General features: G+C 39.1%; 1 protein-coding gene across 1 annotated transcript in view; it reads right to left on the reverse strand.

The window, feature by feature from the left end:
• Window positions 1-26254, reverse strand: part of LOC124606410 (dipeptidase 1-like) — a 347567-nt gene that overhangs the window by 72956 nt on the left and 248357 nt on the right. The window contains exon 4 of the mRNA XM_047138391.1: window positions 11499-11649. Coding sequence (XP_046994347.1) covers window positions 11499-11649 — 151 coding nt within the window. The remainder of the gene's footprint in view (window positions 1-11498; window positions 11650-26254) is intronic.

The raw sequence follows: 26254 nt of genomic DNA on the forward strand, positions 1-26254 counted from the left end.
AGTCACCATATCTCAATATTATTCAGCCGTTGTTGTGTAATTTCAAGAGCAAGCCGCGTGGACGCTGTCCGTCTCCATCAGCGTTTCCTGTAGTCACAAATGTTTTGTAGGACCTGCACTTATCCACGGCTGGATGCTGTTATGTGAGCCAACGAGTTTCCTGTACCGTGTTAGGTATGCTAATGTGTTGTGTACTGCTGTTTCTATACTTCTCTTCAAGCCCTCTAGTGGCACACATTCCTATCGATGTAAGGCCTAATTCACGCAGAAATGCACTACTGGTGCCCCTCTTCCCGAACCACACGTTTGTCTTGCCTTTCCACATGTACCCCTCCGTTGCAGTTTCACCTATGGCATGGCAATCTGTATCGCTGTGGCCCGAAAGTAATCCCACCGACGGCAAGGTCCAATATTCATTAGAGGGTTGCATGTAACATAATATTATGTTGATAATAATTACTTTAATAACACAAAATAACAACAAAAAGTACATTTTCTTCTTGCAATAAGCGTTTCGTTTGTTAACCTCCATGTTAACAAATGAAATTATTCACACAAAGGTGGCGTCTCTGCGGCGTGCCGCTTCGTGATCCACGCCATATTCGTTTATACTCAACGCAACGCAACGCAACGAAGCGACACCTGTTGCAAGCGTTCAAATGGCGCGGTGTTGTTTACACACATTCAGGGTCATCTGATGTGCCTCGAGAATGTTTTATGTAAGAGATTCAAATCTACATATGTCGCTGTAGCTAGTATCTCACTAAATCTTTTGCTTTCCGTGTACAGAGTTAGAAAGCACTGTTTTAGGATTCGCGCACATTCATTGCTATGCAGTCTGTCTCCTTTAATTTTAGTTTTTCCACGCTCTTATTATCAGACGTCACAGTTTGAAAGTCAACTGGTTTATATTCCTTATTCCCTATAAGTATTGTGATACTTCGCGTATGTTTAAACCACAGGGCAAATTATCAAAAGTTTTAATAAAGAACATAGTCGCTGGCCAATTTACGTTTTGTGGGTTTTAGGTCATAGGTTGCTGCGTGCGAAATACAGCTAATATACGAAAATTTTTTATTGGTCGAAGGAGATCAACACCTCGTTCCAGTTCCGAGTATAAGTGATACATTTGGAGGTTAGGGAGAGACGCGCTACACTCGATGCTATGACCGCGTGATAAGTGAATTTAGGCGCATGTTTCTCTTCCGTATACGGTTTGTGACGTCTTTTAAAGTCATATTTTATTTTAACATTGCATTAAGCTTTATTTTCACACAATTTATACACAGTCGCAAATCAACCGGGATAGTTGTATACACTGTATACCTCAATTTTTGTTGTCTACACCAGCAGTTTCATTCACGAAACATTCAGTAACAGTACCGTCGCACAAATGGCTTGCGATTCAGTGATCGATAATTGTGAAATGTGAGTTTGCTGCTGATATAACTACAGCATTTTGTGTTCCGTAGAAAGTACAACAACACAAGTCAAAAACACGTAACATTTATTTCAATACGAAGCAGCACAAGCAACAGCAGAAAATACGGAATCATTTAACATTACTAGTCTCGCAGTTACGTTGGTCACGTACAGTCAGCAAATCTATCATTCATTTGATACTTGCTCGTAGAAATTCAGTTTTTCAGTTGGGTTATGCTGTCACCTGTCAAGTAAGCCTTTCTTCTTGGAACGTTTTACTGGCGGTATTTTTTCACACAAGATATCGAAAACAGAAATCTTATCTAGCGGCACATTTATTTTCCCAGTATGTCTCGGCTTGAAACTTCCTGGCAGATTAGAATTCTTCACTGGACCGAGCCTCGAACTCGGGATCTTTCTCTTTCTCGTAAAAGGGCTCTACCAACTGAGATATCCAAGCAAGACTCACGAAGTGTCGTGAGTCGTGCTTGGGTAGCTCAGTACCTGCGAATGTTAAAGGTCCCGAGTTCAAATCTCGGTCCGCCACACAGTTTTAATCTGCCAGGAAGTTTCCTATCAGTGCAGACTTTCCTGCCGAGTGAAAATTTCATTCTAGATACTTCTCGGCTTCTTTGCAATGCTTTAAGAAACCCGCGGTTGCTAGATATTATGGCCTTTCCTTTCGTTAGGGCAGTATGTTTGTCAGATGAAGCGTGCAGCCAGACATTCTTATTTGTTTTGAATGAGCCTTTGTGTAACCCTTGGTCTAGTGCACTAAGATCCCTGAAATCATCTGGCCCCATAGTACACAGAAAGAATCGATTGTCTTTGGCGTTGGCAATGACTTGCATCAAATTTTCTGGGTGAAAGGATATTTTGTCCTTTTATAAGGATAAAATCTCTATCATACGATAGGAAACTCTCCCCCGCACCGAGGAACTTTAAGTTTGCCGCAGTGAAATATTTACGGATGATCAGTTTTGGAAAAGTGTCCTAATATTTCGATTGTCTCTCGAAATATCTACAGCATTTATGCTTATTTCCAAATGAAAATTATATGAATAATCTGAATTATAATCAAAAAATTCCAGTTCCGTCGCTTTTCTCTGAATGCCGTCCTTCACTATGTGTAACACAATATAGAAACAGTTTTGAGCCGTTCTGTAAAAATGCGCTGGAAACTTTCTAGATACGTTACCATTTCTTTCATTATAGCAAATGTAAAACGTATGTTCTTCGCTGCTCAACATTTGCGATTTAAAAAATATCCAGTGCATCAATAACTTCGTCTGGTGAAGCTTCCCGCGTCTCTCTGGCAGCGTCACTTAAGTGTTAATTGCTTACGTCACGCCGCCAGGTATTCGTGACTCTCTATTTCGGCGCGAATCGTGCCTAAGACAACGTCTAACGCTCCAGTACTATCTCAGAGTAGTAGAGGTTAAAGAAGAACCCGCACCAGCACCTGAATTTTTATGTCCGGTAACACCTCAGCATTTAAATATACAGTACTCTTGTAGATGCGGTAGACCCGTAATGATGCAGGAGTACCTGAAGAAATTCGTAACTCTCTGGATTGACACGTACTGTATTTTATGCAAATGCGGCGACGACACGCGGAAGAATCTACATCTATATATATATTTACATGGGTATTCTGCAATTTAAGTGCACCACCTTCACAACTCTCTTTTAATCCAATCTCGTATAGCGCGCGGAGAGAACGAACACATATATCTTTCGTACGAGCACTGATTTCCCTTATGTTATCATGGTGATTATTTCCCCTTTTGTATGTCGATGTGTACAAAGTAGTTTCGATTTCGGAGGAGAAAGTTGGTGATTGATTGGAATTTCGTGAGAAGATCTCTCCGCAACGAAAAACGCCTTTGTTTTAATTATGTACATCCCAAATCTTGTATCATATCAGTGACACTCTCTCACCTATTTCGCGATAATACAAAAATGGATGCCCTTCTTTGAACTTCTTCGATGTACTCCGTCACTTATATACGGTAAGGATCCCACACTGCGCAGCGGTAATCTAAAACAGGATGGACAAGCGTAGTTTAGGCTTAATAGATCTGTAACATTTTGTAAGTGTCCGGCCGATTAAACGCAGTTTTTGGTTAGCCTCCCCACAATATTTTCTATGTGTTACTTCCAGTTTAAGTTGTTCGTAATTGTATTCCTAGGTATGTAGTTAAATTTACGGCCTTTAGATTTGACTGATTTATCGTGTAACCGGAGTTTAAGGGATTCCTTTCAGCACTCATATGGATGACGTCACACTTTTCATTATTTATCGGCAAGTGCCAATTTTTGTGCCATACTGATATGTTTTGTAAATCGTTCTGCAACTTGTTTTGATATTCTGATTAGTTTATTAGACGATAAACAACAGCATCATTTGCAAACTTTCCGTCAGTTATTACAAACTGCTACCTCTCAGACAGCATATCACGATTCCAGTCACATAACTGAGACAATATTCCATAAGAACGCAATTTCACTTCAAGCTTCTTGTGTGGTACAGTGGCAAAAGTCTTCTCGAAATCTAGAAACACGGACTCAACTAGAAATCCCTTGTCAGTAGCACTCAACACTTGCAGCGGTTAAAGAGCTAGTTGTGTTTCACAACAACGATGTTTTCTAAATCAGATTTGACTATATGTCAGCAGACCGTTGTCTTCGAGGTTATTCTTTATGTCCGAACACAATATATGTTTCAAAATCCTACTGCATATTGACGCTAATGACATGGGCCTGTAATGTAGCGGATTATTCCTATTACGTTTCTTAAATATTGGTGTGACCTGTGTTACTTTCCAGTCTTAAGGTACAGATCTTTCATCTAACGAGCAGCTGTATATGATTGTTAAGTATGGACATATTGTATCAGCATACTCTTGAAGGAACCTAACTGGTATACAGTCAGGACCAGAAGGTTTCATTTTATTAAGAGGTTTAAGTTGCTTCACTGATCCGAGGGTATATAATTCTAAGTTGCTCATGTTGGCACCTGCCCTTGATTCGAATTCTGGAAGATTCACTTTGTCTCTTTTGGTGAAGAAGTTTTGAAAGGCTGTGCTTGGTAACCCTACTTTAGCAGCACCGTCATCGATGTATTTCCATTGCTATCGCGCAAAGAAGGCATCGATTGTGTCTCATATACGACCGGAATCTTTTTGGATTTTGTGCCAAGTTTCTAGACAAAGTTTCGTTGTGGAAACTATTATAAGCATGTCACGTTTAAGTCGGAGCTAAATTTTAAGCTTATGTAAAGGACCGCCAATCTTGCAGATTTTGGGTCTGTTTAGAGCAACACAGAAAAATCTCCGAAGGCTATACAACATAATGTCCCGCATCTGAGGACACCTCTGCTGACCTTCCACCAACAGAAAAGACACAGTGGTGCATATCCCAGAAAGTGTGAACTACTTAAAATTTGAGCAAGGAAAAATTGCCTGAGAATTTTGGGATTTAAACGCAATGATCTATAGTGTTATGAATTTTCTACTTTACAATCCTTCCTTTATATGGAATTAAATATGAATTACAAGACACTGTTTCGTTAATTAATATACTGTCATACAGTTCCTGTGAATAAAAATCTATTCAAGTTTTATCAGTATTCTCATCTTGCCGCATGCCAAGATAACGCTTTTGTATTAGTTCGTAAAATTCCCAAAATAATTATGTTAATACAGAAATGAAACATTGTAAATGTAGGTAGAGTAGGCGAATGATAGGGGTCCTTAGGTAAGATTGAATAACTGCTGGAATGTGTAAATTACAGGTGTTTCAACAGTCAAGAAGCTACATGCAGTCACTCAAAAAGACTTGGGAACAGAAACTATACTCGATGATTGGAGTACAGCAATAATTCAACCAGTCCAAAGAAAAGATGAGACTCACCCCAACAACAGGAGGATGTTCTTTCTTTCCAGTGACTCAAAAAATTATTTAAAAATTATTACAACACCGGTTGGTACTGCACCTGGATCAGCAATTGAAAGAGTACCAAAGAAATTTCAGACAAATTTGATTTTGTGTGGAAAAGTATTATATGCGAAATTTTTAATCAGTTATGGAAGAATGAGGAAACTTATGGAAGGTCTCCCAGAAATGCTGCGATAGACTTCGTGGGGTTGTAGAGTGTGTCCTGAGGAACTACCTGTGGATAGAAACCCACATGAGGAAACGTCATCCCACGACGCTACAGAGCGCCGGCGCCAACCACTAGGTGACTCCATAGGCGGCAAACGTTGCTTTGTACGCTGACGCAGGTGGAATGTCTAGCAACGTTCTTTGTTATTCAGTGATCGGGATTGTGTGCTACGATTGAGAAAGTGGAGCTAGCTGCTGCGTAGAAAGGCTTTACCTTTCATGAACGTGATGCTTTGTTGCCTCGGTGGGTGACGGTTTTGGACATCCACAGTTTAGTTTTGTCCTGAAACCCTCTAAAATCTCTAATGTTTCTCGGTATACAGGAAGAAGCCAAACTGCTGATGGAAACCTATGTCTGAAACTGTCACCCACCAAGGCATTAGAGCATCGCATTGACAGGAGTCAAGGCGTCTCTATGTACCAGCTAGCTCCATATTTTCCAGTGGCAAACGTGGCAATTAGTTGCCATCGCTGAATAGCGAACAACCTTGCTAGATATAACACCTGTTATCCGTCAGCGTACATAGTCATGTTAGCCATCGAAGGAATGTCTTAGTAGGAGACGCCGATAGCTGTAACTTCAGCGCTCCTTAGCGTAGTTGGATGACGCATCACGCACAGATTCCTTTCATAGATTTGTTCCTCAAGACACCCTCTACAACCTCTCATAGTTTATCACAACATCTCTTGGACACCCTGCATTACATTTGTGAACTAACAGGAAGCATATGATTCGACTGACAAGGAAAGACTATTCAACACCATAAAAACGTATGGAGCTGACAAAAATGACTGGCAATCACAAAATACAGAATAGTGAACGCAACTCAAATTTGTAAACGAAACAACAGAGGCTTTTGATATCATAACTGATGTAAGACAAGGAGATGGATTTTCCAGATTACTATTCAATGACACACTAGCAAATGTAATTATCGAATGGAAGAAAAGAAAAACAGGTATTACAAAAGCATAACATAGAGAAAGAGGAATACTCTGAGACTTCACTGTTTGGCTTTTGCAGATGAGCTTGTCAGCTTAACTGAATTTATAGAAGATGCAACAATGTAGATAAATCTCCTCCACGAGACAGCTTCAAAACAATGCCTTAGTATAGCTTTTAAAAACATAGAGTATAGGACAGATACGTAGGAGTCACCGAAACACATGCAAACTGAACACAGGAATTAAAAAGGTTACAAAATTTAAATAGTAAATGAAAAAATACAACCAGCCATTGGGCAAAGTACGTAACTTAGCAAGGCAGTGAACGTGGAAGTGTCTTTTGAATTAATAAAGAAACCTGGATAACCAGGAACCCTTTACCAAAAATGCAAAACGCCTGCACTACAACACTGTCATTAAACTAGAATGTCGGCATGTTGAGGAATACCTTTCCTGAAATACAACTAGACAATCAGGTGAAATAGCAAAGAAGGACAGAAAATAATCAGGAAAAATCATGGGACCAAAGTGTGACAACGGCAAATGGAAATTAAAATATAATAAAAAGTTAGACACAATGAAGTAAAGAAGAATAGTCGCCATGCATGCCAACAAAGATAAGATGAAACAAGAATAACAAAACTAGTACTTTACTTTCTTGACCGACACCCCAAAAGCAGCAATGAAGTGGATCGACGAAGTAAAGCAGACCTTAGGGAAATGGAAGTAAAGGAAGTAAATGGGGGAAAATGAAAGATACAGAAAAGTTAGAGAAACGTAAAATGTTTGAAGGGTTTCCAGAAGAAAAAGACAGTAGCACCCTGTGAAAAAAGAAAGGAACAACACACGGATAGAATGAAAAACTACTGGAAGGAAAGAGAGAAAAAGAAGGGGTACATTCGTTACTTCAGGTGCCAAACAAATTTAAGCACCACATGAAGAAGATCGTTGTACTAATGAATGTAAAGATAATGCAGTTATCTCAAAATGTGAAATCTTTGTACATACTTACGTTGTGAAATCATCAGCTAGCCCCCGTACCCCACAGATTTATTATAGCTAGTACATTTCATACTGAGGTTTCAGGCGGTCATAGCCACACATTCTAAACTCTTTCAATAAAGGATCGTATTTGCACTTACTTTTATGGGATTATTTGAGATAAAACTATACTTCACGAATATCAGTTTTCGCTGTTAATGTTGACATAATTTGTAAAAAGTGACAAAGACTAGAGGCCAGAGTACAAGATCTCGTATTTCAAAATATTATCTTCTCGTAACAGACAGATTTAAACGTCTCATTTATTCTCAGATACAAGTAAAAGGGTAAGCATAGACGTACTACAGTGGTTCCCAACCTTAATGAGACCATAACTCCAAAGCGTAATCAGATATTGGCTGATACACTACGTCTCTCCCCCCCCCCCCTCCTCCCCCCCCCGCCACCATTGTCCCCACCATCCCGCCCCTCACCTCTGCCCCAGTTCCCAACAACATCAGTAATAAGGCACAACTGAACTTTGGAACAAAACAGGATTTTCTTTTAACATTTTTATTTTAAAAATTATGACTGGTAAATTCAATGTAGTATTTATAGATATTCCCCTAAACCCCTAACTAGTGAATCAAGTAGACAATTGGTACTGAATTTTTATAATAATCTTTTCTACAAAATGATGAAACAATTCTCAGTGCTAATCATCGACTCTTGCTTCACCCACACCCGCACTCCCATATAAAATAAACCAAGTAAAAAGGTGTGCCCTACAATTCTTGTTTTTAAAAAACCTAATTGCTGGAGTCCGTACTTCTAAACTGAAGACTTAAGGTTGCCAATTCTTCGTTTCTGACCACTGCAACTAGTAATAATAATCTCAGTAATAATAATACAGTGAAGACCCTACAGCAGTTACTGTTGTGTCGTACTACCAATTAGTTCGCTTACTTGTTGTGAAGCGAATAATGAATCAGTTTCAGGTCTACTGCAGGAACTACTTAAATTCGGAGAAAGTGGTTCTGTGATATCTATATGTGTAAGTTTTACTGTGATACACGCATGGTACAAAGTATAAATTATTTGTGTACTGAGTGGACTATGTGATGAAGATGTTGATCATACATTCGTATCACAAACTGTAGCCTACACCACAATTTGTCACGCATTAATGCTAGTATTTGAAAGAGAAGATGTAGCTGTTGGTAACTACTGTAATTAATATAAGTTTCCTGAAATAGTGATACCAGTAATAATATTATATAGTTCTGTTTTGAGACCGAGAGAGTGTACTTCTGGAAACATCCCCAGGCTGTGGCTAAGCCATATCTCCGCAATATCCTTTCTTTCAGTAGTGCTACTTCTGCAAGGTTAGCAGAAGAGATAATGCAAAGCCTGGAAGGTTGGAGACGAGATACTGGCAGTAGTGATGCTGTGTGGACGGGGCGTGAATCGTGCTTGGGTAGCACAGGTGGTAGGGCACTTGCCCGCGAAAGGCAAAGGTCCCGAGTTCGAGTCTCGGTCCGGCACGCAGTTTTAATCTGCCAGGAAGTTTCAGTGCACTTCTGTTTTCATCCTTAGGAAATTTATTTTACCTATCAGGCGGTAGTTACTGGAGATCAGAAATAGCGCGACTACAAGTACTGTGGATGGATGCGTTAGAAATCAAGGCGCCGCTATTGTTCCGCAAGAATGATGAGTGCTTGGACGGTGACACTGTGGTCTCTTCATACTCGTCGCGTGCAAAATTGTTAGGCTATTTGTGGCTTGCACGAAAAGTGTATGCATGGACAGGGTAAACGACCGATTGTTGGGACCAGATAGTCTTTAAATAATTTAGTTTTTGAGACTGTGGAATGTGAAAGGCGGAACTTAAGGCTGTGCAGTATACGCGACTGCAGTTGTTTTCCTTTAGCGGAACAGTAATTTTCGGAATAAATTCGGTGCAATAGTCCACGCTTCACACAGAAACCCTGCAACTCCATGGTTGTATTACAGTTTACTTCACGGTAACAGGGTCAAAGAAATGTCATTGTTATATCCCTGTGACAAAAAATCGTGCTGTATTAGAAATATTTTAGCCATGGGAAGTTGCGCTTACAGGCTAACAGCTATATGCCTATCTTATCATATATTTCTATAACTTTTTAGAAGAGTGCTGTAACTTTTAATGATTAAACAGCATTTACATAACACACTTCACTCTCATCTCCTTCTTTCTTGTACTGCCGTGACCGACTCGGTACCTTGTCGAAAGGGCATGTATGTGAACGTAGTTGTTGGACATTCTAAATATCATAAATGATGTATATTAAAATTTCACACTAGTTGCAGAAGACTGGCGCTACTTGGGCCACTTGCAGAATTCAAACCATGTTTGCTTTAAATACACGCTCCAATGATCGTAAGCGTTAGCTGACTTTGAGACTAGACGTGGCGAGCTTATGTTAGTCAAGAATACGTTTAAGGCGACAAACGTGCTATTATCAACATCTCACATGCTTTGAAAGAGATCGTGTAACAGTACTACGGGAATCTGATTGTTCCTTCTGCGATACTGCAGAGATATTTGTCAGGAATGTAGCCACTATGCATAATTGCTAGCAGCCAGAATGCTAGCAGCGTTGGTTATAGGAATGTACGGTCACAAGAGGATCTGGCTCTGGAGGCCCACCGGGCACTACCGACAGGCCAGACCGTCGTGTGGCTCTGGCGCTTCTGCAGCAGCAATTTAAGCAGCAAAATGGTTCAAATGGCTCTGAGCACAATGGGACTCAACTTCTGAGGTCATTACTCCCCTAGAACTTAGAACTAGTTAAACCTAACTAACCTAAGGACATCACACACAACCATGCCCGAGGCACGATTCGAACCTGGGACCGTAGCGGTCTCGCGGTTCCAGACTGCAGCGCATAGAACCGAACGGCCACTTCGGCCGGCTTTAAGCAGCAGTTGGTACCAAAGTGACATAACGAACTGTTGCAAATGGGTTGCTTCAACGACAGCTCCGTGGCAAACGGCAAGTAAGGTGCACTCCACCACAATTTGTGACCTCCGTGGTGTCAAGCGATACCACATTGGAGTACAGCTGTATTTTCTGATTAAAGCTGGTTCAGTTGAGGGCCTGCAGCGAATCTGCCTGGACCTACACGGAGGTTATGGAAAGCGATTTCATATGACATCAGTATCACTTTTGTGGTTATCCCACGCGTCCTGACCGCAGATTTGTACATCAGTCTGATGATTTGACAAGCTGTGCTACAATTCATAAGCAGCATTCCAGGGATGTTTTACAACAAGATTACGCTCGATCACATACCAATATTGTAACCCAACACGCTCCACAGAGTGTCATTATATTTCCCTGACCTGTCTGATCACCATATCTATCTCCACCCGAGCACTTGCCGGACTTCATCGAACGACAAGTCCTGCGTCATCCACAAATGGCATTAAAGAACCCTACTTTGACCACTCGAGTGCAGCAGGCATGGACTGCATCCCACGAACTGATATCTGACACTTGTACAACACAACTCAAGCACGTTTGCGTGCTTGCGTTCAACGTTCTGGCAGTTACACAGGTTAATAACGTATCAGAATTTCACGTTTGTAAACTCGCGCTGCCATTAGCACGTGGGCTTGCAATGTTAATCACTTAAATCTTGTACGTAGACGAATATATTCCTGAAATATTGTTACTCTAAATTAATCATTTTTTTGTGTGTGTTACGATTTTCTTCCGCCAGAGAGAGAGAGAGAGAGAGAGAGAGAGAGAGAGAGAGAGTTTAAAGCGATTATATAGAAATCATTTCTAATCAGTGGTTACTACCCTCAGGTTAGGAAACACTGCTGTAGGTGATGCAGGAGTACATACAGTAAGGAAAGTTGTACAGCCAGTTTGCACAGGAGTGACCCCAGAAAACAGCAGGCGTAACAGAGGGAGTATGCGGCTGGTAGCGACGTACCAGGGCGTGTGGCAGCTGTGGGTGAGCGTCATGTAGCGGACCCCTAGCGTGTAGAGGACCCGCAGCACGGCCAGGCTGCTGCCGATGCTGTGGCCGCCCTCGACGCCGATCAGGCTGGCGATGCGGCGTGCCGCGTGCGCCGACATTATCTCTGCAACATCACGGGCACTCGCCGTCAACAGGCCCGGCAGTTTGTATTTTGTCTCGGTGGGTAGTTGTCCAGGAAAGGATTCAAAACCCATTGTAAGCAGAAGACAAAAATTCATAAAAGGGATGCTATTCAGCGATAAAACTACCGTAAAATTGCAAAGGAATCATAAATTCTTATTTACTTCATAGAATGCTATTCAGTAGAAAAATCACTTACGCAGTACAATACTATGTTTCAATTAGCATTTTGCGTAACAAATGCATTCAACAAATCATACATATCTAGTGTATTGGTAATGTCGCTATAAACATACAGAAATGTGAGATGATGAAGTCGATCTTGAAACACGGTTGATCGTAAATAAGTTTTCAATCGATGTATAAACAGAAACTTCATTCATTAGAACAGGATACTCTACGAATCGTAATTGGCAAACATACAAATCCTTCAGCTCAGGAAATAGTCCTAGTCTGTTCACATTTTCTTTAAAAACTGACTACTTTCCTCAAATGTATGGTCTGCTCTAGTCATGTTCTGTATCACTTAATACTCGCTGTCCAACAGTCTTTTTTGTAAATATTACAGTTTCATCGACATATGAGCATGTTGAAAAGTACATTTTTTGAACGATTTGAAAAATTTCGCAGAATCGCTGCCACACTGAAGCAATCAGTTGGTCAAAAACTTTAAAATTGGACTTCCTGAAAATTTATTGAGGTGTGTTGAATTAAATTATTTCACTGTTACCTCGATTGCGACTTTCCGGAACTCTTTGCTGAAATGGAACTTCAGCTTCGTCAAGTTGAAGATGAGCAACAATTTGAACACTGTCATTTCAAATTTCCTCAAATTTAATAAACAAGAAGGCCTAGTAACATCAGTAACAGCTTCTGTTATTTCATACAATTCAATGATAGAAAGTTAAGACTTCTATAATTCAACGTTTCAATTTTTTACTGTACGAAAAATTGAATTAACCGTTGTTGAGTTAAAACAGCACTCAAATCATTGCAAGTAATCACAGAATCGGGTCGCTTTGGCTGATACCATATTATCAATTCCTTTGTCAATAGAATTGTGGTACAAAACCTGCACCATTTGTTTTTAATTTGCCCTTATACCCTTCAGAGGTCGTATTTGCACTATTTATCGGTAAAATAAAAGTACATATAAATATCAAACAATAATCACAGTTCAATAAAGTTTTTATTGAGATAAATACGTTGTTGAGCAGTAGAATAATAGAGAAGGTAAACATCATTCAGTGTCTTTCTCTCCTTTCGTCTGGCACTTTTTCAACGGAGGACAGTGTTTCGGTGAGTTCGGTACAAAATTTATTAAATATTCCGTTACTCCACTAAATTTCGATGGTGGTAAAATATCTTCAGTACCATCCTGAAACATAGGATCATGGTTACGAGCGTTATAATGCACAAATAATGTTACAGGATCTTATTTGTGAATTCGTGACTGCATTCCTGAGACTCTGTCAGAAATATTTGATTCCTGTCGTAATATTGGCCTTTGATGCTCGAGTGTGTTAACTTGTGCACAGCTAAAAGGTCTTTGACGAGATAAACCAAGGTTTCTGTAGAACCACTGTTCGTAGAATAAACACCGATAAAATACTCATTCGCTGCGAGGTCATCAAAACTGACTCTGAGGCAAACAGGAATTAGTTCAGTTTGCGTACGCCAGAAGTTTCATCCAGTAAAATTGAAAATAAAATCGTCATTTTTTTTTATTTCGTTCATAGTTCCTGACAAGTCTATAGCTGCCGTCAGCCCGAGAGTTTCATTTTCATGAAAGTGTTGAAGTCATTTGTAGCCATCTCTTTGTAATCATGATTTTAATTCTGCCTGTGTTCTGCTCAAGCCTTTAAAAAGTCAGGAAGTTGGAATTTTAATTGTTATTACTGTCTCTCCAGGACCTTAGTGTACTGAATTCTTTCGTAACGCGTTTCGATTATAAATCATTTGTGTCAACCGAAGTGACGATATCCGTTGAACAATGTCAGAAGTTTCAACCGGTTTTAATGGTTAGGTGCATTTAATATGAAGAAAACGTATTACGTGAATCCTTATCGGCTCTGCCCCATGCTACCACTTTCAAAATCAGTCGCAATTGAAGCTGCTTTCTACTTCATGGACCACCTCTCTAAAGTGATTATTAACTTGCGTGCGCAGATTTTAGTACAGATATGACAAATTGCATGATTACCTCTGTTGAGTTGAAGCCATGATTTATGCTTCATTTAATTTTTAAAATCTGAAAACACTTAAGAGGTTTTTATGGCTGACGCTAAAAACAGTAACATATGTTTGTGTTATGGGAAATACATGTAGATAAACGGAAAATCATAGAGACAATTGGAATGAGGTTCATCTTCTATACTACAATGCAGTTTTTATTTATTTTTCAAATACGTAATACATTCCGACACTTCAAGTTAAGTTTGTAGACAGGAGACGACTACATTGTATCATTTTCATGCTTCTCGTAAGCCGCATAAATTTTGACTACTGTCGATTCTCGAAAACTTGACACTCGATAATCTCAAACCCTCAATAATTTGAAATACGTCCAGGTCCCTTGAAAAATACTTGATAAATTGAAAAAAAGAATCAATGTGTTTTGGCTACCTCGGTAAGATTAAGCTCTGACACTGAGGACATCTCGCCAACGCCTTGTGACTTGAAAACTGGGCTTCCGGACTCTCTATAATTTCAGGTCTATCTACATGATTTCCACTGAAGCATCCCTGCAAGCGAGATTCCCAGTACAGGCACGGTTCACGTGTCGCTTCTTTCTCCGACCTGTATACCCGTACCACTGTCTGCAGTCTACTTACATGCCGTGTTGTACTCAATCCGTGTTTCCTGAAACAGTGAAATGCCATGAATGTTGAAAACAGCAAGTATCTTTCAACTAACAAAAAAAGAGATGTGAAGAATGGAATTTCGGAAAAAGGTCGGAAAAGAGTTCACTATTTTACTGTCTACACTGTCAATGATTTAAAAAAAAAATCAAAGATCGTGTCATCTGAAGCGTTTCAAGCACAGAGAGAAGGGATCGATGAAGAGCGAATGTGCTCGCCTTGAGGAGTGCTAGATCAAGTGGGTAAAGCAGTGCAGAGGACACAGGGTTCGTGAAGGTGGTTTATCGTAAAGGAAACAGCCAAGTCCTTTGAACAGCCTCTTGGCGTAACGTTAAGAAAATCTATGTGAAGAGTGACAGTTTAGGTAAATCCCTTTATACTCAATGAACTTTTGAATTGCTATGACAGCGCAACATATTCAACACAGATCATCCTGATCTAACCAAAGCATCCAAAGACTAAATGAGCAAAGGAGGAAAACTGAGCAACGATAGAATAAATGCCGTTCTAGCCTGTAACATAGGCGGTCCTCAGAAGCTGAAACCTCTCATTCCAGGGGAATCTGCGAAATCATCCTGCTATCAAGGGAATAAAGTCGCTTCCCACAACTTATCACTCAAACAAAATATCGTGGATGACGATGAACTTGTTAAAGGAATGACTGCCCCAGGTTAACAGTTGCATGAGAAAGGATAAACGAAATATTTTACTGTTTTTGGACAACTGTGTCTTACATAACAGACCACCGTCATTACGATTTGTAAAATTGACTTTCTTCAAACCCAATGCGATATCAAGACTTGGCCATTAGATCTGAGCAAAATAGAAATTTTGAAAAATCTCGACGCAGATATTTTGTTTCACTTGTGATGAACAGCATTAAAAAAAACGAGAAGGCAACCATAACATTTCGGCCGCTTCGTCCTTGGTTGATAGGCCTGGTAAAATGTCAGCACTATAGCTCTTTATAACTGATACAGAAGACGCTGATTTGTAACGCAAATATATTACGTGGAATAGATATCAGAGTCGCCAGAGTTAACTAGACAGTCCTGCTGAAACTCTTCCCAGCTATGATGATTGACCCTTCGGAATTTCGTTCATGTTCACGATGATATCAGTGTCTATGGTTTTCTTACCGATGGTAAACTATTGGCCTGTCAGAATGGGGACGAGGATGATAACGAAGAACAACCTCCTAATTCAGTTACTTTCAGCTAGGCAAGGTCATCTTTCCACAGTCTACGGTCCTGTGCCTAATCGCCATCGAAAATTCGATCATCACCCTAGAAAATTCACTGGACTATGCTAAATAGGAGTCACTCTCCCAAATGAGAATTACAAACTGTTTTTCAATATGACTAGTAACATTTTAATTGTTATGGTTTTCATGTAACCTAGGTATGCACTATATGCATGTACGTATGTACTACGTCGCACATTATTAAAATTAAGGTGTATTTAATTCGTATGTACAACAATTTTCTTTCAGTCATACTCTAGTTGAATTTTCTCCTAAGCCCCTCTAGATTATTTGATTTCGTATTATTTATAACCCTTGTTTTCTTTAAGCTGTTCCTGTTCCTCTGGATTTAATATGACGCAGAGTCGACTGTACATGCTTTGAACGGTAAAATTATAACAATACACACTTGCAGTTACAGTTTAGTTCTTTATTTTCTACAAATAAGAATAACATTGACAGTACTGTCTGTTATTCTAAATTTAAAAAAATCTCATAAATCTCATCGATTTTATAGTACTCATACGATTTTCAGTGTCAGCTTCCTAAACCAGTTCACTGCTATGCTAAAGCCTCCGAAAGATGGTACAGGGGGCTCTTCCATATTCTGCTGCCAAACTGCTTTCTCTACTTGTTCCGCTATTTTTTCCTTTTGCTTCTGCTTCTCACAACGAATATATCAGTGACCATTTTGACTGATTCTACAATACCCCTCTGTTCAGTAAGAGGAAAACCCAAGATACATCTCAGTCTAATCGTAGACGGTTTCTTACTCATATGTAATTCGTGATTCACTACGAAGAATTTAACTTTCTAATACGACAGTATGAGTATCGAAGAAAAACAGATACGTACTGACGTACGTACGCTACAAGTTCATCGGAAAATCGACTGCCGAGGCTAACGGCAAACAGTGTTTGACAAAAAATAATTTCAGTAATTAGTTTATTAATGTAAGTCTGGCGCGCGATCTGTGGCATAATAAACGCTTAATTGATAAGCGGCTTTTACTCCTCGTCTACGGTAAGGGCTCAGAATGAGCAACATGTTTCAAGAAATTAAAAAATACGGACAGGAAATATAATTCTTCTTTCAGCCACATCTCGTACCTTTTCTTTAAGTTAGTAACCTCAATCGCACATTTTTACAAATGCATGTGTTCCCACACTCAGAGAATGTTGGCGGACAGCTGCCCCAATCAGAACGACTACTAAAGCTCACGGCTTTGCAGCGATCGGTTGAGTTCGTAATGTTCCGTTTCGGGCAGCAGGGTTTCCAAACGTGCGGCATCAGCGGCAGCTTCAGCACTGTGGTAGATTAGTAATGTCACCACGCATTCATGATGTTACTGTCTCAGTTAATAATACCTGCGTTACCATTAGCGATAGAAGTTCCTGCAAAAGACGTGGGTGCTATCCAGGGTGTTGTAGCAGAAGGGCTAGTGCCTGCGAGAGCAGTTGTCCCAAAAGTTGGAGAGATTTCGCACTAAGCTGTAAGTGTGCCATTGTGAACTGCAGTTGGCACTGCTGTTCCGTGAACATTCTCTCAGTGTATATGTGAGTGCGTGCTGAAAACTTATGTCTCTGAATGTTTTAGGTGAAACCTTTTGTACATTCTTAAATGAAAGAAAAGCTATTAACATTCTACATATCTATTCTTAATATCTACATATTTTCAGCCCTCTGGCGCTAGAGGGAACCGAATTGTAGAGTGTACCATGGCGATGTGTATCGTAACTATGTCGGTGCGTGAGAAACAGCGTGCTGTAATCGAGTTTAGAATTCTAAGGGTTCATCCACAAACGGAGAACCCCCTCCTTCAGCATGACAGTGTCAGACGACACATGGGCGCTGTCCCATCCGCAACAATCCGACGCCTTGGGTCCACTGCCATCTATCATTCTCCATGCAGTCCCGATTCGGCACCATGCGATTTTCACGTGCTTCCAAAATTGAAGAACGCCTTCGAGGACTTCATACTGACAGTGATGAGGCGATGGATGCACAGGTGAGGTTGTGGCTCCTTCAACAAAGTCAAACGTCCTACAGTGGCGATATCTGCAGTCAATGTGTTTGTGCCAGGGTGACTATATTAAAAAGCAAGAGAAGTAAGTAAGAATGAAGATGTAGAACGTTAATAATGTTTATGTTTTAAAAGAGGTTTTAGAGTTTACACATAAAAGTTCGGAGCCATTGCTTTTTCAACACGAACTCGTATATTCCTTTAGATTGAGAGTAGGTACTTCAGTCACTCTGATTACTGAGTGGCTACTGCTACCCAGTATGTCCATACCAACCGCCGGCACTGGCCGTCGAACGTCTTTTCTTGCAATGCATATAGCTGTCAGGTAACTATCAACGATTGTCCGAAGTTCACCGTATATAGTGTAGCTTTAAATTTGTTGAGATTAATTTTACCGCCTACAGTTACTTCAGTAGACCATAGCGCTCTTACGGAAGGGTCTACTCCAATTGGTCCGAATGATCGTATAGAGATTTATGTAACTAACGTGTTACAGAAAGTCCTCCATTCATAATACAAGCGCTATGTTGGTACTGTCGACGGCTATTTATGAAGATCATCAGTGTGTGTAATAGTTAGCGTTTTATTAAATGCGCTTGCATAACGCTAGTCTCCAGCTGCGCGCTTCACCAACCCTATCCTCTTCTTTTCATATTTCATTTGGCTTCATGCTTTAGTTACAACTACTGTGCCTATGTGAAAACTGTTAAACTACATTAAGTCGGTTTTGAAACTTTTTGTGTACTAACTTTCATGTGTACACAATTTTAAAATTATACCAAGATGCGGTTCATCTGCAGCGAGACGTACCCCCTGAAGTTCGACCTGAAGCAAGCTAGATGCCAAGATAAAACAGTGATACGGTAAAGAGCAACCATCAACGGCGATGCCGGGGAAGGCTATTGCGACTATCTGTGACTGTTCATTTCTATGACGTTCTTCTTTTTCTATGGACTTCCATCATTCTGCAACAATAGTTACTTTTCGAACACATGGTATTTCAAATGATTCACCTGATTTGACATGACTGTATATTTCACGTAAATGAAGATCGGAGGCTGGGATGAATTTTAATTCTCACATCGAAACTACAAGTCTACCTTTAGTTGACGGTTGATGTGGTTGTCAGCAGGAGGAACTATCTCTCCCCTTTCTCTTTCATTACCCAATGTGTATGGAGTCGAGATGGCGATAACACCTTTTGTGTTCTCCATTGTAATAGATACAATTCGTTTTCACAAACAAAATTCCTTGGCATTATACTCAATGAAAATATAAATTTCGTAGAAGCACTTAGAATATACACAGTGGAAAACCTGTAAGTCGAGCATATTCTGGACGGAATTAAGATAAATTCCTGTGTCTTAAGACATCGAGAAAAGACACAACAATGACACAAGGAAATAGTAATTTTTTGTGAGTGCGGACACAACGTCGTGAATTTCAATTCAGAATTCTCCTACAAAACACGAAACATCCTGGAAAGATTCTCAAAACAAGTCTCAGAACATTTCTCCTACCATCCTGTTTTTGTAATATAGAGCATTTTAGGTGCAATACCATCCAAGAAAAAATTGTACTTTAATACTATGTAAATAATGACATGTACCGTACATGTTCTTGAAAAAGAAAGAAAAATTCTCAGACTCTACAGGACGTCGCAGAAATATTGTGACAGGTTTCGAGGGTTTGTAGACGGTGTCATGAGGAGCAAATTGAGGATAAGAAACAGTGCCCAGAAACACCATCCACCGACGTTATAGAGCGAAGGTGTTACAGCCGCCAGCGTCTGCCATTAGGCCATACTTTAAGCAGAAACGTGGAATTGTTTACTGACAGAGCATAGGCGGAAAACCCCACAATGTTGTTTGTAATTCAGCATAACGTGTGATTGCCTCGATTGCCAATGGTGAAGATGGAGCTAGCTGATGCGTAGAATGGCCTAAGTTGCCTTAGTAGATGACGGATTAGAAGACGGGTTTGAAAAATATGGTTCAAATGGCTCTGAGCACTATGCGGCTTAACTTTTGAGGTCATCAGTCGCCTAGAACTTAGAACTACTTAAACCTAACTAACCTAAGGACATTACACACAGCCATGCCCGAGGCAGGATTCGAACCTGCGACCGTAGCGGCCGCTCGGTTCCAGACTGTAGCGCCTACAACAGAGTGGCCACTCCGGCCGGCACGGTTTCTAACAGCAGTTTATTTTACTCCAGGAACGTCCTCAAATCTTCATTTTCTTTCGTTATAAAGGACAAAAGTTGACTGTAGATGGAAACCCCGGTCCGGAACATTTATCCACTAAGCAATAGAGTATCTGATTCGTAGGAGGCACAGCCTGCCGACACTGCTAGCTCCATCTTGTCCACCGGCGATCGTGGCAATTGTCGCAATCACCAAATAAGAAATAATATTTGGAGAGGTTCCACCTATGGTCCGTAATCGTAGAATGTTACGTTTATTGCCGAAGAGATAGCCTAGCAGCAGCAGCCGTCGCCTATAACTTCGGCGCTCTGTAGCGTCGTTAGCTGATGTTTGTGGAAACGAGTCCCCATCCTTCATTTATTTCTCACTACACCTTCTACAACCCTCTTTGTCAGTAGATAAAACGCTTTATAAGGAGTGTTCAAAAATGTCTTTCTCAAGGCCGAACAGTCCTGAGTCCAAGTCCAATGCTGCCTCTAGCAGTTTACGAATAAAGTGTAATTGGCAAACTTTTTTTTGTCGTCACTAAAACGAAGTTTAAGAAGGAAGAAAAGGACTTTCAGGGTTGCTGATGACATTTCAGTTCGCCTGAGAACGCAAAGGACATAAAATTACTTAAATCAAATGCATAGTGTTATGAAATGAGTTTCTAAGGTGAGCATCAACGCAAGTAAAACAAGGATAATGAAATGAAGTCGAATTTAATCAGATGATCACGAAGCAATGCGATTAGAGTACGAAACACTTAAAATTGTAGTGGAGTTTAGCTGCTGAGGAAGCAAAACAGTTGACGGTGGCTGAGATAGAGAGAACATCAAACACTGATTAACGTACGTCAATTTGTCAGAAAAAGGGTCATTTCTTTACTCGTAACATAAATATAAATGTTAGGAATCCCTCGAGTGTAACTCGGCACGAAAATGAAACGTGGAAGGTAAGCAGTTCAGACTCGTAGGGCGTAGAAGTGTCTGAAATGTGGTGCTATAGAAGAGTGTTGAAGATTAGATGGATAAATCTAATTATTAATGCGGAAGTACTCATTCGAATTAGGGAAAAAGTTAAAATTCTGAGACAAAATGACTAAGAGAAGCGACAGGGTGACAGATTGCTCCCTAGGTTATCAAAGAATCATATGTTTGGTAATGCAGGGAATCATATGCATGTGTGTGTGTGTGTGTGTGTGTGTGTGTGTGTGTGTGTGTGTGTGTGTGTGGGCGGTGAGAGGGGAGTGAGAGAAGAATAGTACGAATCGGATGTAGAGGCCAACCCAGGTTAGACGAGTGTGAAGAGCTTGCATCAAGCCAGTCTTCAGACTGAAGACAACAGCAACAGTAGAGTGAAATGGATGATTCAAGTTCTCTTTTTTGTCATCAGCCTTCTCAACTGTGTGATGCGCTGTAAGCCGCGCTGATATCATGCTAACTATTCCCTGAAGTAGTAACACACGGTCTATCACAGTACCCTTTCTTCTTCGTGCAAGTTTCCCGTATGTTCCTTTCTTCACCCATTCTATTAAGAATCTCTTCATACTTTATGTTAACCGCCCACCTGACTTTCAAAACAGTGCTATATCAATGCATCTGAAACTTTTAGATTCTGATCGTTTCTTTTTGTCAGAATGTCCAAGATTCATGTCCATGCTGTGCTCCAAAAGCACATTCTCACAAAGTTCTTCCCCACATTAAATGTGAAGTTTGACACTAGTAGACTTCTCCTGCCCAGGAATGCCCTCTTTGTTTAAACTAATCAACGATTTATCCTTGCATCACCAGTGGTCGTTATTTTCCTTCCAAGGTAGCAGATTCCGCCATTTCATCTGCTTCGTGGTCGCCAACTCTTACGTTACGCTTCTCGCTATTCTAGTTTCTGATACTCCTGATTTCTCCTTTGTTCGATTTTCTCTCAGTCTGTATGTTGTATTCATTAGTGTATTTATACAGTTCAAGACATCCAGTATTTCTTCGCCACTTTCACTGAGGATGTTATCAGCGAGTCTTATCACTGCTATCCTTTCATTCTCAATTTTAATCAAAATCTTGCTCCTTTCTTTCATTTCCGTCATTGTTTGTTCGATGTATAATTGAACAGTAGGAGCGAAAGTATAGACCCCCCCTCTTAGCTCTGTTTAATCCGAGCACTTCGTTCTTGGTCTTCCATTTTTGCTGCTCCGTCTTGTTTCTGATACAAATTGTATATTATCCGTCTCTCACTCTACCTTACATAAATTTTTCCCACAATTTCGAACATCTTCCATCATTTTCCACTGTTGAACGCTTTTTTCAGGTCCCCCCAACCTAAGAACGTGACCTGATTTTTCTTAAGTCTTTTTTCCATCATCAGTCGTCTCACTGGTGCACTTACTTTGAAGCATTGCATTGTTATAGATTAAATCATGCTTTCCCATCTTGTTATTATTTGGTAAGTATACAGGGCGTTTTGAATTCAGAATAATTCTGAAGACTGCACATCACATGTTTACTGCCTACTTCATTCGCTGCTTTATCTGCCATTTAATTCCAGTTAACTATATGATTTTTTAATTGTACTTACCTCCCTTGACTTTTCCTTTTCCTTCCACTGAGATGATTTTACATGTTACATTTGATATGATTGTAGAAGACTGTGTCAAAAAACGCATTGAAAATATTAGAGGTTAAAAATTATTACAATGGAAAAGACTGTAGTTAAATAGAGACACAATGGGGAAATAAATGAAGTACTAGAGGTACATTCAACAATACACAACTCATTTCTTATCTGTGAATGACCTTCAACTTCTCACATGAAATTAATTTTTGAAAGTATTAAAAATTATGAACATGGCTTTTTCAGAAATGCCACTAATGGTAGACACACTTACCTTTTGGAAATGTTTTTATATGAATAGGAACAAGGAGATTACCGACTGTGGCTTGGCATATGCATTACTACCCAAGTGGATTACAAAGTTGTTATTCACATAAGTACTGAGAAACGACCTTCCAGGTCTCTGTTTCAGATATTCTCATGCCAGATTTTATTTATATCTGTGATTGTAGGACTTAAATTAAACACTTAGTAGTCATTCACATATCAATAACATAATCGGCACTGAACAATACATTCCATGAGATTGAGTTTACTAACCAAGCGTACGTCATATTACATCTTTGTTCAGTGCTTCATAATAAGGAAGCTACCTTCCAGATTCTTTTAGTACTATGCAGTTCTCATACAATCATTTAATGAAGAATGTGAAAAATTTCAACAACTTTTAGTCCAGTTATACTGTGTAACTTTGAGTACTAGTATTTATAGGTGAGTAAACCAACACTATACAGGATATTAGTTCATTAGTTTTGCCACAGCACTTCATGTAAGATCTTCAGTGGAATTTTTCGTTATTTCCTTCCTGGCTAATCATTTCTACATATTAAATTTTATGTAGGGCAGATGAGTATTTGCATAAGAGTTATTTACATGTGATAATGAGCAATATACTGGAATCCAGTATTTTACATTTGATTATGTTTACCATTAAACACACACGTCACCGAGAGGCGTTATTATATATTGTGTACGTCTGCTGCTCTGACAAATCTACGTTAAAGAACCTTATTTGGGAATAATATTGTTAAATATCGGTTCATTTATCTCACATAACGCTGTTACTTATCTATTGTGGTAATTTAAGATCTATCACAGTTTACGACTTGTCATTTGCAAACAGCAAAAACTTTTATGTTCTTAGGATTTTCTTCTACAAACTGAGGAACTTTGTATGTCACACTGTTTGGCATGTTACTTACATATCCTTGAAAACTTGTTCAGAGCAAAACTTGCTATTGACGCTAAACTCCGTTTGTCCTCTGAAGAGCTTGAGAATGGCCAATATTCCTTATATATTTGTCACAGGTGGCATTTCCTTCTCGGTGCAATGGCCTTTCTATGATGTGGACAGTTTTATTCATTAGAACGTGTGTACATGGAAATTATGTCGAATGACATTGATGTAGCTGTGTTTGATACGGTTAGAATACTTACTGTGTCTGTTAAATCACCAGAGCATTCAGGCATCTGCTTCTTGTATCTTTCATTATTGTGTAGTAATGTGTCTGAGTAGCCAGGAGTTCGTGTCATTGATGAATTTGCTCACAAGCCTAGTAGGGTTGGTTTATGAATTTTAGGAAATGATTTCAGAGTGGTGGCTTTAGAATGATTTTCAATTGTATTCTTCATCTTTGCCTTTGTGGAGATTATTTCTGTGTTTTTCAAAGTTTTCCTCTAATTCCATTGGTATCAGTTTGTAGACCACTTGTAAGTTCTGTAATTTCATTGTTGTGGATGAATTCAAATATTCTGCTAATGTATTCCTTCTCTTTCTTATCTGTAATTGTGTTAGACTTGTCAGCTTTTGTGATAATGGCATATTATTGCTTCAGTTTCATTTGTAGTCTTCTGTAGGTCTTTCCTACAGTCATCACGGTGTTTTCATTTGTAGTGGCTTTGTTTTTTTATTATTATCTGTCTCATTAATGCAGTATACAGTTCTCTAGTCAGATGTATGGTGAATTAAGGTGTATTCAGTCTTTCGTATAACGAGATAAGAAATAGATGTTCAATTAGTAACTGATTAATCTACCAAAAGCAAAATTATCTGAACATGAAAACTTCTTGCTTTAAAAGAGTCCTAAACATAACACAAGCACAGTTACGTGTCACGAAAAGAGAGAGAACACCATAACAGAAACTGAAAACGTATTTAAGCAACAAGAATAGCTGAATTCAGGTAAATGAAATGTAAACCTATCCAGATAACTTGGCATTGAAGAAATAAAATCATAATAAACCAAACCAACCATATACTGACATCTACAGAAGACTGCAGAAAAGCAAGTGCCATTATCAGAAACACTGACAACGGAAACCAAATTGCAATTATGAATGAGGAGGAGTACATTCGCAAAATATTTGAACCCATTCAGATAAGAGAAATAGACGAATAGAAATCCTTTCCTTGTTTGCAGACGAAAAGCTGCAGAATGTATCATAGATATATAACCACCACCATACACTACTAATAATGTCATATGGGGTATTGAATATATATATAACCACAGTATAGCCAACTCAGGTTTCAAGAAAGAAATATCGCAACATCGCATAATTATACCATATATAATCCCGCAACCCTATACCTGTGTCTTAACTGGATACTTAAAATGTGTAAAGCATTTTATGCAAAATTATCACTCATTAATATATGTAAGTTCAATTCAGACAAACATTCATATAACCTGCACAAGATGTTAATATGTACTATAAGTTTTAAAAGAGAATGCAAACAAAAACGCCCACATAAGATAGCGTATAAGGAGTGGGAACATGGTTTGGTAAAAAAAAAGTAATGAAACTATTTCTTGGATAATGTGAAATTTCTGCCCAGCTTTTCATAGCACGCACAGAAAATAAGAGGAGCTCTGCATGTTTAATAGTTATGATTTTATTATTACCTACCATGGTATAAAAATATATTATCCAGCCACATCCTTTCACATTTTAATTCTGAACATCTTCTGCAGTGCCATGTAAGTACTATAACAAGTACAAGCCTTATGGTAACTCACTTTGTGTGCAACATAATTTTTGTAATCAATTTACATGTTTCATTGTTTTCTGAGGAAATTTTCAGGACTGTTTATATTATAAAAAATTTTGAAACAAACGTATCAGTTTACCTATTTAAAACCAAAGATAGTAAGAAATGTGTTGAATAATTTATTTAAAATATTTCAAAACAAGAGAACCACAATTAAGTGTGTAATAAAGACTCAGACGATGCTTCAGAGAAAAACAGAATGTGCAAGTTCTCAATATGTATGCTGTATTTAATTACGCTTAAGTTACCACAACATCATAAATTTGCTACCTGACATTATTTTAAAATTTTATTTTCCATAATATTCTATCAAGATGTATGTCTGTGATCACTGCACTGCCACTTACAATTTCAGTTAACTGTGCATGTGTGTAAGTGTATACATACGTGTAAGGTAGAAGCCATAAGTGTATATAACGATTTTCAACTGAAAGGCTCATAGTCGAAAATGACAATAAAAACCTTTTTCTTCTGTTTACAGACATATTAATCCAGACATTAAAAAGACTAATAACTGAGTCTCTTGTGAGTGTTTGTCACTATCTGAGAAAATTTGTAATGAAACGAGTTTTAAGGCCCATTATCAAACCATATGCTTCACTGATGATATACGATAC

Source organism: Schistocerca americana, chromosome 3, assembly GCF_021461395.2.
Source record: "Schistocerca americana isolate TAMUIC-IGC-003095 chromosome 3, iqSchAmer2.1, whole genome shotgun sequence".
Taxonomy (NCBI): domain Eukaryota; kingdom Metazoa; phylum Arthropoda; class Insecta; order Orthoptera; family Acrididae; genus Schistocerca; species Schistocerca americana.